The sequence below is a fragment of the Zalophus californianus genome, chromosome 10 (genome assembly GCF_009762305.2).
Source record: "Zalophus californianus isolate mZalCal1 chromosome 10, mZalCal1.pri.v2, whole genome shotgun sequence".
In the NCBI taxonomy this organism is placed as follows: domain Eukaryota; kingdom Metazoa; phylum Chordata; class Mammalia; order Carnivora; family Otariidae; genus Zalophus; species Zalophus californianus.
In genome coordinates this window covers 25,877,269-25,893,007 of record NC_045604.1, presented here as the reverse complement: position 1 = coordinate 25,893,007, position 15,739 = coordinate 25,877,269, and the positions used below count along the sequence as shown (strand labels likewise).

The 15,739-nt window shown below is 55.6% G+C and overlaps 1 protein-coding gene across 21 annotated transcripts in view; it reads left to right on the top strand.

Moving 5' to 3' along the window:
• NFASC (neurofascin) overlaps positions 1 to 15,739 on the top strand; it is a 178,077-nt gene that overhangs the window by 137,731 nt on the left and 24,607 nt on the right. For 16 of the 21 annotated variants that reach the window (XR_003523066.2, XM_027611555.2, XM_027611556.2 and 13 more), the window contains 9 exons: positions 282 to 383; positions 686 to 883; positions 1,690 to 1,760; positions 3,046 to 3,268; positions 5,230 to 5,345; positions 6,998 to 7,202; positions 8,425 to 8,547; positions 9,572 to 9,745; positions 12,199 to 12,213. Coding sequence is in view for 20 of the 21 variants with exons in the window: in XM_027611555.2 (XP_027467356.1) it covers positions 282 to 383; positions 686 to 883; positions 1,690 to 1,760; positions 3,046 to 3,268; positions 5,230 to 5,345; positions 6,998 to 7,202; positions 8,425 to 8,547; positions 9,572 to 9,745; positions 12,199 to 12,213 (1,227 nt within the window). In the remaining variant the exon portion in view is untranslated. The remainder of the gene's footprint in view (positions 1 to 281; positions 384 to 685; positions 884 to 1,689; positions 1,761 to 3,045; positions 3,269 to 5,229; positions 5,346 to 6,997; positions 7,203 to 8,424; positions 8,548 to 9,571; positions 9,746 to 12,198; positions 12,214 to 15,739) is intronic. The other 5 variants (XM_027611572.2, XM_027611568.2, XM_027611561.2 and 2 more) reach the window with 3 other exon arrangements.

Sequence of the window (15,739 nt, the reverse complement as noted above, 5' to 3'; positions counted from 1 at the left end):
GGGTTGGTCCTGGTTCTCTCTGTGCCCTACCTACGTCCTTTCATGCTTTTCTGGGGGTGGTGGAATTTGAAGTCTCCTCTTTGTTCTTCCTCAGCTCCCTGAGGGAATGGGGTGGTCCCTGTGCTGACCCTGCCAGGCAGGCCAGGGCTGGTTCCTGCGGGTGCTGACCTCGGCCCGTCGGGGACCTGTCATAGGGCAGTGTCCAAGGCTGGGGCCAGCACAGGGACAGGCTGGCTCTTAACTGGGGAGTCCTGCGTGGTGTCTTCTTCCTCTGCTCCCAGGACGGCCAGACCGACCCCGGGACCTGGAGCTCACGGACCTGGCCGAGAGGAGCGTGAGGCTGACCTGGATCCCAGGGGATGATAACAACAGCCCCATCACAGGTCAGCCAGGGGCCCTGCGCTCAGTCCAGAAAAGAGGGATGGATGGCAGCCTGGTTTGTGGTAGCAGCCGGAGGCCTTGCCCCGGTTTCTGGTCCGGCTCCCACCTCACCTGACGCGTGCCCCGGGCTATTTGCAGGGCACATGCAGGCCTTGGTTCCCCTCTCCATGTCCGGGGAGGACTTCTCCCTGTGCCTTTGTCCACCCAAGGGAGAGTGTAAAGACTAGCGGCAACCATGCGGGAGTACGCTGCAGAACTCCGCTACCTCAGCTCCCAAACAGCACTGTCTTCCTTGCCCACTCAGACTACGTCGTCCAGTTTGAAGAGGACCAGTTCCAGCCCGGGGTCTGGCATGACCATTCCAAGTTCCCGGGCAGTGTCAACTCCGCCGTCCTCCAGCTGTCCCCATATGTCAACTACCAGTTCCGGGTCATTGCCGTCAACGAGGTGGGCAGCAGCCATCCCAGCCTCCCCTCCGAGCGCTACCGGACCAGCGGGGCGCGTGAGTACCCGAGGGCTGACGGCCAGCGTGCTGGAGCCAGGTGCCCCAAGGCCCCACTGAGTTCCCCCAGTTCCTGGCCACGTGAGCGTGGGCGGGTCACTTAACCGCTCCAAGGCCGGGCTTCCTCAGCTCTAAGACAGGGAATGATAGCAACACCGCCTCCATCACGGGGCTGTCGGGAGGCTTGGGTGTGAAAATGCTGTTTGGGTACCTCCCGTGGTGCCTGGCGTATTGTAAGCACCCAGCCAACACTAACTGTGGTTATTATTACTAATAGCCTTAATAATTCTTGGTCATCTGCTTGAAAGGGAAGTGCTATGGCGAAGATTTGCAGTAGAAATATGTAAGCTGGTGTTATGGCAGATTTCTTTTCCTTAGATTTCCGAAAATATACCAGCCCATTGAGAGTGGAGCTGCTCCCCCAAAATGAATGCTGGGGATAAACCGGTCTGGTATTAAACTTATTTAGTGGATAATCCATGAAGGGGATAATTAACCCACATTGAGTTGGCTGTCAGGACCACCCAAAGTATGGAAAGCCTTATGATAAATGCTGTCTAGTGAGGGATTAAAATTCAAAAGAAATTAGCCCTGCTTGGTGGAGGGGGGAAAAGTTCCGTCTTAGGAAGGCACATCCTCCTCATGAGAAAACCAAAGAACGAGTTCGGTGGCCTAGGGGATAGTGTGCAGAGAGATGCTGAGGAAAGACAGCCACAGAAGGGGCTGGTCAGCTAGAAGGGAGGGAAGTTGCTCACTGTGCCCACAACACACATCGGGCTTGAACTTTGCGTCCCCTTGGGTTCCAGCCCCCGAGTCCAATCCCGCCGACGTGAGGGGAGAAGGCACCAGAAAGAACAACATGGAGATCACGTGGACGGTAAGGGTCCCTCCCAGCCCACCTCTCAATGGGCCTGTCCTCTTGGCCTTGAGCACCTGGGAGTCCTTTTGCTCTTTACACCCCTGAGCCCCCAAGGCCACTCTCTGCACGGACATCCAGGGACAAAACAGGAGCATTGTCGAAGAGCAAGATTTCAGACAGGAGACGGGAGCAGAGGTGACCGAGGAACATAGACAGCCAGTCTGGCAAAATCAGAGAGTACCAGCAAACGAAAATGGACTTCTCTAGGGGAAGGAGGGGTCTAAAAAAGATTTAGCCTAAACGTTGGTGCCTAGTGTTGGTGTGTTCTGGGGTCCTCCCACTGGAGATGGTTGGGGGTAGAGAGGAGACCAGCACTCAAGCTGCTCTGAGGGCAGGCTTTCTTTTAGTCCAGGAATGAACGAGAGGATGTAAAAGCTTCTCTCTGGGCCAGGACTGAAAAAATTCCCATCTTCATCTGGGCTCACTGACTGTTTTCCAAACCAGAATTGGGATACGTGGTCTCAAAATGACTTTTTTTCTAAACCAATTCCAAGTCTGAGAGACGCACATTCAGCCATGGAAATACTAACATTTCTGTGCTGTCGCCATGAGTAACAGAGAAGCAGGGAGCTACAACGTGTGGGATCATGGCTGTCCCCATCTTTGTGAGGGCCCAGTCTCACAGCAGCCTGGGTAGCTGGGCTGAGCCCAGATCCAAGACACCAGGGCTCATCTTCAGGACCTTGCAAGGACCTGCTCCTGGTCTACAGCCTAGAGGATGGCTTCGGGGACTAGGCCCTTAGGCAATGAAGACCAGAGCTGCACCCACCCTTAGCTGCTGGGCAGGACAGGACAAGTCACGCATGGATTCAGTAGAACCCAAGCCAGTTCTGGAATTTTGAGTCCATTGGCAGTAAGCATGCTGTGGCTAAACCAAAACTCATCCCTCTCCAACGTTAAAGAATATTCTGTGATTTTCTTGTTTTGTTCTGCTTACCGATCAGTCACAGGAAAGTCCTGTTGAAAATAAATCTTTGGCTCCCTGTGCACTTACAAATGTCAGTGGCTCTGGGAGTCAGAGTGACTAGGTCTCGGGTGAAGCCTTTGTCACAGAAAATCTACAGGCTGCTGAATTCATAAGACTCTGGGCTTCGGGGGACTCAGTGTGAGGGTGGCATGCTCTCCCAGTGCTGCAAGGGGGCCAGTGCTGGGCAGATCGGGGCAGGGTGCCTGGCACAGAAGGAGAGTGCAGGCTGTGGGTGGGTGTGGGCTCCACCCCTGCCCTCAATCTCTCCCTGCTCAGCCCATGAACGCCACCTCCGCCTTTGGCCCCAACCTGCGCTACATCGTCAAGTGGCGGCGGAGAGAAACTCGAGAGACGTGGAACAACGTCACAGTATGGGGCTCCCGCTACGTGGTGGGGCAGACCCCTGTCTATGTGCCCTATGAGATCCGAGTCCAGGCCGAAAATGACTTTGGGAAGGGCCCTGAGCCAGACACTGTCATCGGTTACTCCGGGGAAGATTGTGAGTACCCTCCCCCGTCCCCGAGCAAGGATCCTCACAGCCGGGCTGCACAAAGCCAGCCTCACAGACCAGGAACCTCAGGGTGGGTCATGGGACTGCCAAGAACATCCTGGGAGGACAGCCGGTTCCCAGGAAAGAGAAATCCCCTATGGTGACCTCGGGCAAACAGGCCCCTGTTAATGTCAGGAGCCAAAATGGCATCACCCGAGCGCTAGCTAGAATTACTGAACAATCATCGCCTGGTCCAATACTCCCATTTTACGGGTGTGAAAACAGAGACCCTGCAAAGGAACACCCTTGCCAATATTACCCAATGCTTGAAAACAGAGGCCAGGCCTTCTAATCTACCTTAATGCCAAGCCTTGCTAGTGCCAAGACTTCAGGACTGTCCCTCCCAAAGAGCCATAATTAGACTCCTCCACAGGAAGCAGGGCCACAGGCCAGACTCCTCCTTGGCTCCCCAGGGGAGACCTGGAGAAATAGAGAAGAGCCCCAGACTGGAATGATCCAGACCAGCTACCTGCTGGCATCCCCGTGTTGCTCTTAAGCCTTGGAATTGAGCACACAAAGAGAAGTTCTTTGGAGGCTAGCCTTGGCAAATCAACAAGATTCTGGGCACATATGTGGAAGTATCTGCCCGGCTTTTAAGATGGTGGCAGCCTCCCTCTTCCCGGCACATCGATCAGTAGGCTGCTGAGCGAAGCAGGAGGGTCAGTGGAGCTCCTCCCGGTCAGGGTGACCCAAGAAAAGATCATTTAGGCGGATGGGGTGACCAGAAGGCGAGGAAGAGGAGAGTCTTAGGGAGTTGCAAAGGCCAATGCCGGGGTTAGGAGTAGGGCCCGTGTTGTGCATGACAGACGGGAAGAAGTGAGGGGTGGGCCCCATGCACTGCTTTCCTGGAGGTGATTATGGATTGGACCCACTGGCAAATAAGTGGGTGGTATCAGCAGACTCTCTGCCCATCCTGCTCCTTGTCTTGTGGTGGCAAACACTTCCAGACAGGAGACTGGCAGGAACTACCAGCTGGTGAGTATGGAATGAGCAGTGTCTAGTCATGGACTTCGTGGACCCGCCCACAGTTTCCGTGGCACCTGCCGTCCGCCCCGGGCCTGTGCTCTGCTGGATGCGAGGGGTGGGGCAGAGTTCTTCTGCAGCAGAGTGCAGAAAATGGGGGCGAGAATCCGTTCTGGGGGAGGGCGTGGGTCTCCCTCTTCAGGGAGTCAAGGATCGGAACCCACTCCTGAACGAGGTTAGGGCATCTTCAGCTTGTAGCTGACGTTTCCTGCAGGGTCCTGGTGGGAAATGAGTGTCACTCAAAGGGGACTATCTCTAATGTGAGGACAGGGTTCGAGGGAAAACAGCAAGGTATCAGAAACCACCCAGAGGCCTAACAACAGCAGGACCCCAGTGCAACCTTCCGAGCCTTGAAGGGGCAGCAGACGGGGGAGTCCCCACGACCAAGGGGTAGAACCTTGGGTAACAAAGTGCAATGCTGCCAACCTGCAGCCCCACAGAGAGGCGGCCAGGGACTAGGTACCCACCCTCCATCTCCTCCTGTTGACCTTACCTATTGAGCAAACCCATCCGTGGACCTGTGAACAGGGGGCCAGCCCACACAGTCCAGAGAGGGCAGCCTGCTGGGACACAGAGCAGGTGGAGAAGGGTAGCACATGGGATGGAAGGGCAAACAGAGGCTACCCAGCTGGGAGGATAGCAAATAATTGCCCTCTAAACATGGAGGCCGATCCCTCCCACCCAGATGGCCGCCTTTTTGTCCGGCCCTTCCCCCATTCCCCCCAAGGGCCATCTCCTGGAACAGTCCTAGCCCCTGCCCTCATGGAGTACCCTGTGTCCAGAGTGGGGTGGAGGCACCAGCCAGCAGAGAACAAGTGTGAGGAGACCCTAGACTCCAGGGGCCAGCCCCGCTTGCTTAACTAGCTCTCTGTCCCAACACATTGCAGATCCCAGGGCTGCACCCACTGACGTTAAAATCCGAGTCCTGAACAGCACAGCCATCAGCCTTCAGTGGAACCGCGTCTACCCCGACACGGTGCAGGGCCAACTCAGAGAGTACCGAGTGAGGAAACCAGCTCTCAGCCCCGCCTAACCACCCAGCTTGCTAACCAGGGCAAGGGGGTAGCAGATGCGGGCCATAGGCTACTTGGAAGGGGTCCTAGGGATAGTTGTTGGACCCAGAGTAGATTCAAGAAGATGATGTCTAGTATTAGTTGTTCAAAAATACACCCAGAAAAAAAATTATTTGTATATATCCAGGTGTGTTCTGCAGCAGATATGCTGAGAGATTCTACTCAGCAGAAAATCACACGGAGGGTGGTGGGTTTGGGTTGATGCTGTATATGGCATGTTATGCTCATAATACATGTGTGAGCAGACACACACATGGATCTTAGGAGCAGTGTTGAGGCACCACTGAGCTACACCCCTCCCCTCTCTTAATGGCCCCCACTGGGCTGCTTGCCTCACCCAGTCTGGTTTCATGAAACTTTCACTAACAGGCAGAGCCACCAAAAGGTGTAAACATCTTCCCTGTTGTCGCAGCCAACTCCGGATTACCTGGCATATGGATTATCGAGGCCCTTGGCTTCTCCTGGTCTCCCTGCAGGCAGTTTCTGCTCACGTATCTCTCCTCTTGGCAAGGGCGAGCTGAGGCAGGCAAGGGGGAGAGAAAACCAGGCCACTCTAGGCTCTCCCTTACACGTAGCTTCATTTAAAACTTGTCTGGGAAGTGACGGCAGCCGTAAGCATGGGATACTGCAGGTTCTGTGACTTAGAGGTCATTGAGAGTTGGCTGATGGACAATTGTGGGCAGAATAGAGGGGATCAGTCTCTTTGGGGATGGGAATTCGGTAGGTAGGGGAAGGAAGGCAAGAAGATGTATACACTTGAATGAGCTCTTCCCCAGCACTTGCACCCTTAACCTACTTGCCTGGAGATTTTTCTGGCTAAAGCTCCCACTGGGTCCGCTTCTTAAGGGGTCCCCTTCTTAAGTGTGGACTTCCGCCTTCCTTTGCTGTTGGAGGCCCAGGTGGCGCTGGTATGGCAGCCTGACCTGGGCCTTCTTACATATTGCTAACCGTACCTTGTGTCCCAAACTCTCTCGACTCTACCCCTAACACCACCACCTTCTGAAGGCCATCCCATCCAAGCTCTTGCCACCAGGCAGCCTGGTGTCCACTGACCTGGACATGTGTCTAGCCCATTCTAAAGGTCTTCAAACAATTTTAAAAGAAACTGTTTGACTTCAAAGGATTAAATCAACTCCCCTATTCAGACTTCTGAGGGTAACCTGTTCCTTTTCAACTCCTGCCTACTGCCGATCTAAACCATACTAATCCAACTCAAGGCGATGTAGCCTTTGAGCCCAGAAGAGAGCTTTCCATGCCTGGACCCTTGTTCCCCAGCTTGGAAATAAGTGTCCGCTCCATCAGTAACTTTGGCCAACTTGCCTATTTCCCAGAGAGCTCATGGGGCTCAGAAAATGATCGAACCCCAAGCCCCTGTTTCCTGTTTGACGTCAGTTGGTCCTCGCTAGGGGCTAATGAACAGGGCCTCTCGGGCCGCTCCCCCAGCCCTAGGCGGGGCTGCTGAGGGCATTCGGGACTTGGAGCCTGTGGCAAGCAAAGCGAAGACCAGTTACCACCACGGGCACTAACAACTAACCCAGCTCCGCCTGCCCGACCCCTCACCGGCCCCGCCTCTGTCCCGAAGGCCTACTACTGGAGGGAGAGCAGCTTGCTGAAGAACCTGTGGGTGTCTCAGAAGAGGCAGCAAGCCAGCTTCCCTGGTGACCGCCCCCGGGGCGTGGTGTCCCGCCTCTTCCCCTACAGTAACTACAAGCTGGAGATGGTTGTGGTCAATGGGAGAGGCGACGGGCCTCGCAGTGAAACCAAGGAGTTCACCACCCCGGAAGGAGGTAGGTCTGGCCTGCAGCTCTTCGGGGTGGGGCAGGACAAGGGCAGCACAGCCAGGTGGGTCCAGAGCAGCGCCATCGGGCCTGGGCCCGACAGCACAAGGTGACCTCTGCGTGACCCCAAGGCGCTGAAGTCCTGCGAGCCGAGCAGCTCCTGCCATTCCCAGAGTGCCCCATCACCGGGGTGGCCTGTCCTGACAGGACGTTGTATCTCAAGAGAAGACCTGGGCCGCCTGCTGACAAAATTCCAGATGGGCTAGCAGACTGGCATTCTCCCTCCCCACCCCCCGCCAAGGGCACTGCGGGAGCCCGGGCCACCCCCACGTCTGGAGGCCGAAGCACGGTCACCCTGACCACCAGAAGCACCCGGCTTGTTCCCCAGCACCCAGGACCTTCATTCAGAATTCTCTCTGCACTGTGATCCAGAAGCTTCTGTTGGGACAGCTGGCCCGCGTGCGCGGCAGCCCTGCAGGGGGCGCCCTGCCTGCTGCTGGTTCCAGGTCCCCCCGGGGCCTGGGAGGCAGACACTTGTGAAGTTCACCACGTCCTCCTTTATCAGCCCGGCGTTGGCTTTGCCCTCTTCTGTTTCTCCTCCCTCCCTTCTTAACCGCTTTTCCCCCCATTTTTCTTCTCTTCCTCCTTCTTTGTTCTTCCCTCTTGTTTTCTTTATTCCTATCTGTCCCGCTCCCTTGTTTTGCTTTTCACCTCCAGCCTCTCCCCATCGCCCCTGCTCCTGGTGCTCTGTCCATGAGTTCCATCTTGGGCTTCTTTCTCCTCACCCCTGAACCCCGCATTCTCAGCCCGGAAGCCTGGGCCTGCTGCTGGGCCCCAGGGTGAGACTCCTCATCTGAGGACTGGGAACCACATCCTCTGTGCCCACAGCTCTGGTTGGTTCCCTGCTGGCTCGAAGGCATCTTTGCAGGGGCAGAGCCTAACGTGTGCTGAATCCACGGTAGTTGCTAAAGGCAAACCTGACTGATTTCTTCCCCATTTAAACGGAGTCTGAGCCATGCTTGTCCTAAACAGGGTGAGGGGAACAGCATCCTGGATGGGGCAAAGGGCTCTGGCCCCCCCTGTGGTTCTCCTGGATTCTGGCTTAGCAGCTGTCCAGCATGGGGCTTGCCCCGAGGTCAATGCCTTCATACTTGTGCTTTGTTTTTTTGTGTTTCCTCATCCTGCCTCCGCCCTCCCCCTCTTTTCCCCTGCCCTCTCCTCCTTCCCCAAGTACCCAGTGCCCCCAGGCGTTTCCGAGTCCGGCAGCCCAACCTGGAGACAATCAACCTGGAATGGGATCATCCAGAACACCCCAATGGGATCCTGATTGGATACACTCTCAAATACGTGGCCTGTACGTTCTTCCCTTCTTTCTCTTAATCCGGGATTCAGAAACCCCATTCTCACCCTTTCACTAAGGAATCGAGGTAGAAAGCCTATGGGTGCAGAATGATGGAGGTGCCACGGAGAAAGTTCCCCAGAGGATTAGGGGAGGCAGGTGAGACCCAGCCCCCTGCTCACCTGACACAGCTCCTTCTGCAGGGAGCTTCTAGTTGGTCCGTGAGACAAAGGGAACTTCTGGTCTAATGAGGGATTCAACCCCGGCCCCTCGAGGATCTTAGAGTCTCCGACACATACAAGTGAGTCTAGGAAAGACAGTTTTGCACCTCATCCGATGGGGTAGACTACATGCAAGGGAATTCACACAACACTCAGGGGCGCTAAATAAGGTGTCGTTTATGGTAAGGCGGCTTGTATCTAGAAGGATTTGGTAGGGAAGACCTCACTGAAAGAGCTTAGTGTCACCCTGCGAGGACATGAGTGTGGTTACATTTGAAAAGCCTCTAAAGTAGACGATGTTGTACCTTGTTGGGAAGCTCAAAGGGCCAGGTGTTGTGTTGTTCACGATTTTAGTAGCCAACTGTGTCCTTATATGCCGTTCTGAATGATCTCTGGACCTGACTGTCCCCCTTTGAGGTATACTGAACAGGCCTTTTACAAAGGAGGCATTAATGATCAAAAGCTCTAGTGGTTTTGCCCTAGTTCTGTTTGAAAGGAAGAAAGGACCTCAAAACTTTTGTCCTTGTTGAAAAGGCCTGGGGATTATAAACTAAATCTTTCAGAATCAGCCACATAACTTTGCAGTGAGCTGGAGATAATGAGATCAGTGAAAAAGTCTTAACACTGGTGTGTCATTGAAGAGCTGGAAAGTTCTTGCCCAGGTCTCTGCCCTTGAACGCCAGTCTCCCATCCCCCCGGGTCACTAAGGCCCTGGGGCAGGCTCCACTGGAAGGCTTTCTCCTTCCAGCTGCAGATTATATAACCCACCATGGTCAATTGCTGCTGAAGTTCAATTTCACTTACCTATCTCTCCCCAGTTAATGGAACCAAATTAGGAAAGCAGATAGTGGAAAACTTCTCTCCCAATCAGACCAAGTTCACGGTGCGAAGAGCAGACCCCGTGTCGCGCTACCGCTTTACCCTCAGTGCCAGGACGCAGGTGGGCTCTGGGGAAGCAGTCACAGAGGAGTCACCGGCACCCCCGAACGAAGGTAGGTGCATCACAGCAGCCTTGGGGGTGGAAGGTCCCGGCTAATTCCGATGCCTAGAGAAACACCCTGACCTGGCCTTCTGGCCAGACGGCCTTCTGGGATGGGGAGAAAATAAGGCTGCGGGTCCTCCAGCCCCCCAGTAGGATACAAGAGATCCCATCTCCTATGCTGAGAGGTAGGTGCTGACGATGTATCTGGAAAACTCAGATCTTCTTAGACGATTGCAGTCAGACCTGATCGCCACTTTGCCTTGACTTGCCCAGCTACCCAACATCTATCATCTGTCCTCCTGCGGGGCGGGGGGTTAGAAATAGAGCCTAAGTCCATAGTAGAGATGACATGAGGGAAAGCATGTGCGAGGTAAACGTGCTAATGAACTTCAGAGGATCGCGGCAGTGTTCGCCCATCAAGAGGGGCAGCAGGGTTACTAAGGGTGCCTGGGGAGGGCTCTGGGAGCTCCCTTCTCCCGAGGGCACATGGAGCCAAGGAGGGAGGGAAGCAGCCTTGATTGAGGCTACCTGCCAGTATCATGAGCAGAGCCGGATGTGTCGTCCCTGCTTGCAGCCTGAGCTGGTGGGGTGTCAGGCTGTGGGGAGGGGGGGTGTTGGGAAGCAGCCACTGGCCAAGCTAGCTTCCCCAAGAGCAAATGCACTCAGCTCTTGGCTCCTGGCATCTTCCCAGCCACGGAGCATCCCCACCGGCGTGCGCCTGCCCAAGAAGTCCACTAGGGGGGACTCCAGGCCCGTTTGTACCCGTGCTGGCGCCCAGAAGCTCCACGATACCAGGCTTTAGAAGCCTAGATATTGGCAGGCGCCCTACCGAAGGAGGGGACCCCTGCCTCTTCGGAGGTGCAGTGGTGTATTCAACAGCCATTTCCGGAGCACATGCAACATGAGGTGCTGGACACTGCGCCAAAAACAAGGGATAAGGTCTAGAAGAGGAGACATCCACAAGAGTATCTCCTTGCTGTTCAACATGAGGAATGTTAGGTTTAGCTGAGGCAGGTGCAGTGGCTGGGCAGAGGCTGGGCGGAGGAGGGGTCCGTTCTGCAAGGGAAGAGGCAGTGTGACCTGGGATTCTAGAAGCAGATAACAGGTTACTCTGTGCGGTGCTTGTCCCAGAAGGCTGAGGTCCGACGGCCTGACTCTGGCCCAGATTGGACCTCCTGAGCACCTCCTCCCCACCCCAGGAGAGCTTCAGGGCTTCCTTCACTGGCGCTGCCAGTCATGCTGCCGGGGCTCCCAGCTCAGCTTCAGAGCTGCCCTGCCTCCCCTCCCCAGCCCTGCCTCCCCCAGCCCCCCAGGGCCGGCAGGCCGGTGCTGAGGCAGGCGGGAGCAGGGACAGGCAGAAACTAGAAAAAGGCTAACGGTCCTTCTCTGGTCTTGTAAACCAGGCGTGAGCCACTCAATAAGCTCCCCTCCTAGTGTGCTCATCAACCCGCCTGGGCGTTCGGGCAGTTTATTAGGGCTGGGGGACTTTGGGTAAGTGGCTGATAATATGCCTCTTACCAAAAGCCTGGCCAGACAGGGGATAGTGCACTTTCTGATTCCTTAATTCTAGAAGGAGAGACATAGAGAGAGCCTCTTGCCCCTCCCCATCCTGAGCCCAACACAGAACATCAGATCAACAAGTACCCCATTGTCCAGCCTAGTGACCACCACAGGGTACGTTCTGGGGCCCCAGGGGACAAGAAGACAAAGGGAGACTTTCTTCTCCATTTAGGGGTTTGCACTAAATTCAGGGATTCTTGTTAGGGCTCCCAATCCACAGTTGGGTTTCTTATTTCATAAAGTACAGCTGGTGGGAAAAAACTGGGCAGCAGACCCTCCAGGCAGGGACCTCAAGGCCTGCCATCTGTGACAGCTCCCGGGCCTTCCAAGGCCGAGATGGTGTGGGAGAGGGTTCACGAAATATGCTCGCCCCTCCTCCATCCACCCCAACACTACTCACCATCTTCCCCCAAAGATACAGGAACCATCCTTTTGACTGGACTTGGCGTCCTCCTATGCCACCTACACCTTCTGCCCTCAATTCTTGGCACCCTGAAAGGTCACCCGGCCTGCTCGTAAAGATCAGCCCGGCTATGGAAGGACACACTCTTGGGGAAAGACCTGGAAACAAAAGCACTCTAGGTAGACCGTCCCTACGGCCACCCCTTAGATGATAGTCTGTGAGTGGAGGTAGAATCAGAGTATATTAGAAAGGTCTCCAAGATCCGGGTGGAAAATTTTCTGTAGGAACATACCAGACCCCCCATGGAGCTGACCACAAACCCTGGACACCAGTCAGCATCCTCAGGGCAGTAGCCAGTACCTGGCCACACTGTCTGGGTCAGGTTTGAGCCAGACGCTTCTCTGCTTGCTTGTCCTGTGGTTTCACCTGTGCTCTGTTTTGTCTTCCCTCTCTCATCCTTTCTCCCTCTCTCTGGCCATCTTGGGCGCTGTGTTCTGAAGCTACTCCAACTGCAGGTACCGTACCAGCAGCAGAGGTAATGGGCATGGCATGGGACAATGCAGGTGGAGCCCAGCCCAGCCAGGGTGGAGAAGGAGGGAGAAGCTCGGGATGAAAGCATGCTCCAGACTTAACCTTTCAGGGGTTGGGAAGCCAGACTGTCAAGACGGATGTATGAGGAGGACGGGACCAGAGGAGCTCAGACCCTCCCCCTCTTCCCTTCACATACTCTTGGCCCCCCTCGGATGGCTTAGGAGGGGCCCCCACACACACATGGGCTCCAGACCTAGCCTCTGCACCTGCAGCTTTCTTGGAAGCCGAGTGATTCCTTCCCCGGACTGACCTGGGCCCTTGCCTAGTTTTGACATCTCGGAGCGCAGAGAAAGGATCTGCAGCCCTTGGGTGGCCGGCCGTGCCCCTTGAAGGAATGCTGTACCATGAGTGGAGGGAGCTGGCTCCTGTCTTCTGGTCAGGCTGCCATCCCCTGAAAGGGTGACCTATGGGGGAGCACACTGTGCAACACTGTGCATGCTGACCACGCTTGCTGCATGGGGGCCCAGCACCAGCACTGCCATCTACCATGGGTTCTGGTCAGTGACCATGAGTGAGCTTGTCCTTGGATAGGGCCAGGTGCTCCAGGACCTGGAGTCTTAGTGGGCACCATGGGCTGATTGTTCCCTCGCCCCTTAGAAACCCAGCTCCTCAGAGTCTTCAGCATGAAGAACAGCCTCCACTCTCGGGGTCTGGGAGGTAAATGCATAGCAGCAGTGAGGAGTGGGCGGGCAGGTCCCGGCTTAGGAAATGGCCTGCTGATCACAGTCCTCTCAAGCCCTCATGTTGTGGGTTCGAGGACACCAAAGGGTGTGTCACCGCAGAAGGCCTATCCTCAAGCTGGAGGTGCTAGGCAGGGAACCCCAGGGTTCCTTCCCCTGTCCTCCACCGATGCTGAGGGCAAGGCTCACCCTGGCAGAGCAAAGGCTAGGGGGCAGGGGATCACTAGAAGCTCTAGGCAGCAGGGAGGGCTGAGAAGCAGGTGAGGAACCGGAGGGTTGGCTTATGAAGATGACTGCCTGATCTGGTTTCCTCCCGCCCCCATTTTAGGTTGATTCTATTTCTGTTGCACACCCTGCTTCCTTCAGTTTGTGTTTGTGTTGCCAGATCTGTGGGTGGTGCGCAGTCATCATCCTTCCGTGTCCCCACCCCTCCAGCTCCCCATCCCCCCTCCACATCATCACCAGGCTGGTGGGTCCCAGTGCCTCCCCACAGGGCCCGAACACCTCCGCTGGGATATGAAGTAGAGAGATGTCCTGGGCCTGGGGACTGTGGAGAAAGCCATCCTTGTACTCCAGGGGCTGCCCTGGCTTTCCGATGCAACTTGGCACATGGGTCTCTTTGGAACTATTCTAGCAGGTGCTCAGGGTAGCCTAAGCAGGCTTAGTGAACATAGAAGGTGGAGACACAGGACACCAAGAGAATCCTCTGGAAGCTCATTGGTCAAGCAGCTCCCAGCCTGCCTCCCCCTTTCTGGCACCCTGGGACCCAAGGCAGGTGGGTCGGGTAGCAGGGAGTCCGCCTTGCTCAGCGAGCATCTGAGCCAGCCTGGGCTGCCCCTCTCATGAGTGGCACCTGCGAGGGAGAGGTGATCATTCCAAACCCCCCACCTTCTGCCACCCATTTAGAAAAGATCCAAGCCCATCATGGCATGCACCATGTGTGCACGGTCGCTGACCCTCGATCAAATGTGCTTCCTGGGCGCCAGCTTCCCTGTGACATGGCGGTAGAGGCACCGTGCACGTCTTCGTAAATGAGATGTGCTCATGGCTTCGGCTGTTCTCAGCTGTGAATCCTCAAGAACCTTCTGCACAATCTGCAGGTGCCAAGCAATGGAGCCCAGGTTCGACATTTCTGACGTGGGTCTGTTGTCCAGCCCACTGCTCCCTTCCCTCTCCTCTTCCCCGAGCCTGGGAGTTTTTTCCCCACACTACTCTGTTCATATTTTACCCGCTGAAAATAATCCCTCTCGCGCACCCGTGTCTGTAGCCTCTCAGGATGGCTGCCCATCTGGCCTGGCCATCTGTGGTTTGGCCAGGGTAGTCCATGCGCCATGTGGCCATTTTTGGACTGAACCTTCCACCTTGGAATGTCTGGAAACTGCTGGCCTCCTCTGTGACTCAGATTGGCAAATGTTTGCTGGGCAGCTCCGTGGCAGGTACTGGGGTCAGGAAGATGAATAAGACAAGTCCTCTCTCCTCAATTTTCTCCATCTCTTCTGTGGCGTTCCCTGAAACTCTGGTGGCAAACCCTCAGGCACGGCTGGGGTGCCTTCCAGTGTGCATGAGGTAACCCATTAGGCTGACATGGCCATTGGGTAGGGGTGCTGTGCTTCCAGCTCCAGGCCCACCGTGCCCACCCCCCCCCAACCCCCGGCTTCCTCTCAGTTGCCAGGCAGGTGCTCTCCATCGATCATTGACCAGGGTGGTTCTCCAGCCCATAATTCCTGCTTTAATTGGAGATGACATCCGAGCTCAGCGACGTGCCTGTCCAGCCTGTGAGCCTCTCTGTCTCTAAGCCCTTTGTCCCCTTCTGTCCTCTACCCAAACCCCACCCCAGGGGATGAAATCCTCTGGGTCCCCTGTGACCTGAGCACCGGACAGTTTCCCCATGGAAACCTGCCTTCCCCTCTCGCCTATGTGAGCCTCCAACAACTCACTCCCCTGACTCAGAGCCTTTCCGTCTCGCCTCTGCCCTCCCTGTCTCCCTGTCTCCCTGTCTCTCTTGTCCTGTCCAGCCATGGGACAATAGACACCGCTAATGAGTGGGTCAGAGAGAGCATTGTTTTTCCATCTGTGACCTCAGCCAGCTGAGGCTGCCACCTCCACAGTGACTCCAATGGGAGGGCACTAGGGAAGCCACTCCTTGCCTCCTGTTTCCCTCTTACTGATACCCCTCAACTTTTGGAGCTTTGAGATAGGGCTGGAATGTGGCCGCTGAGCTGAAGGAAAAGCAGTTAGGTGGCCGTCATCAGAAATGCTTCCTTCTTGGCACGTTTGGCAGAAGGGACCGTTGGCGGGGGACGGGCAAGACTGAGAAGCAGCCTCGGAGTCATTTCCCATTATTGTCTCTGACCAGCAGGGCCCAGGAGAAAAGTCACCCTAACCTAGCTTCTCTTAGCATCTCTGTTCCCAGGGCTGCTCACTGGAATGCACAGGGAAGCGTGTGTGAGCCTAGCTGTGGGCCTGTGGGAGTGTAGTGTGTGTGTCTCCGCTTTACGAGAACCAAGGGGCATGTGAGAGTGTGTATAGCTTTGCGGGGAAATGCCACTGATTCTGGGGGCCCAGGAAATGTAACACCACTGCCCAGGTGTGCACTACACAGAGCGGGATGGTTTTAACTCCAAAAGAGTTTCCCCCGCCCCCCCGCAAAGCTTTTTGGTGATGCCTTTTAAATAGTCGTAGAAAAGGAGGGCCCTGTGAACATTGTACTTGCCAGAAATGATTAGAAAATACACCATTGATAAGGAGCCAAGTCAGAGCAGGTCCTGCC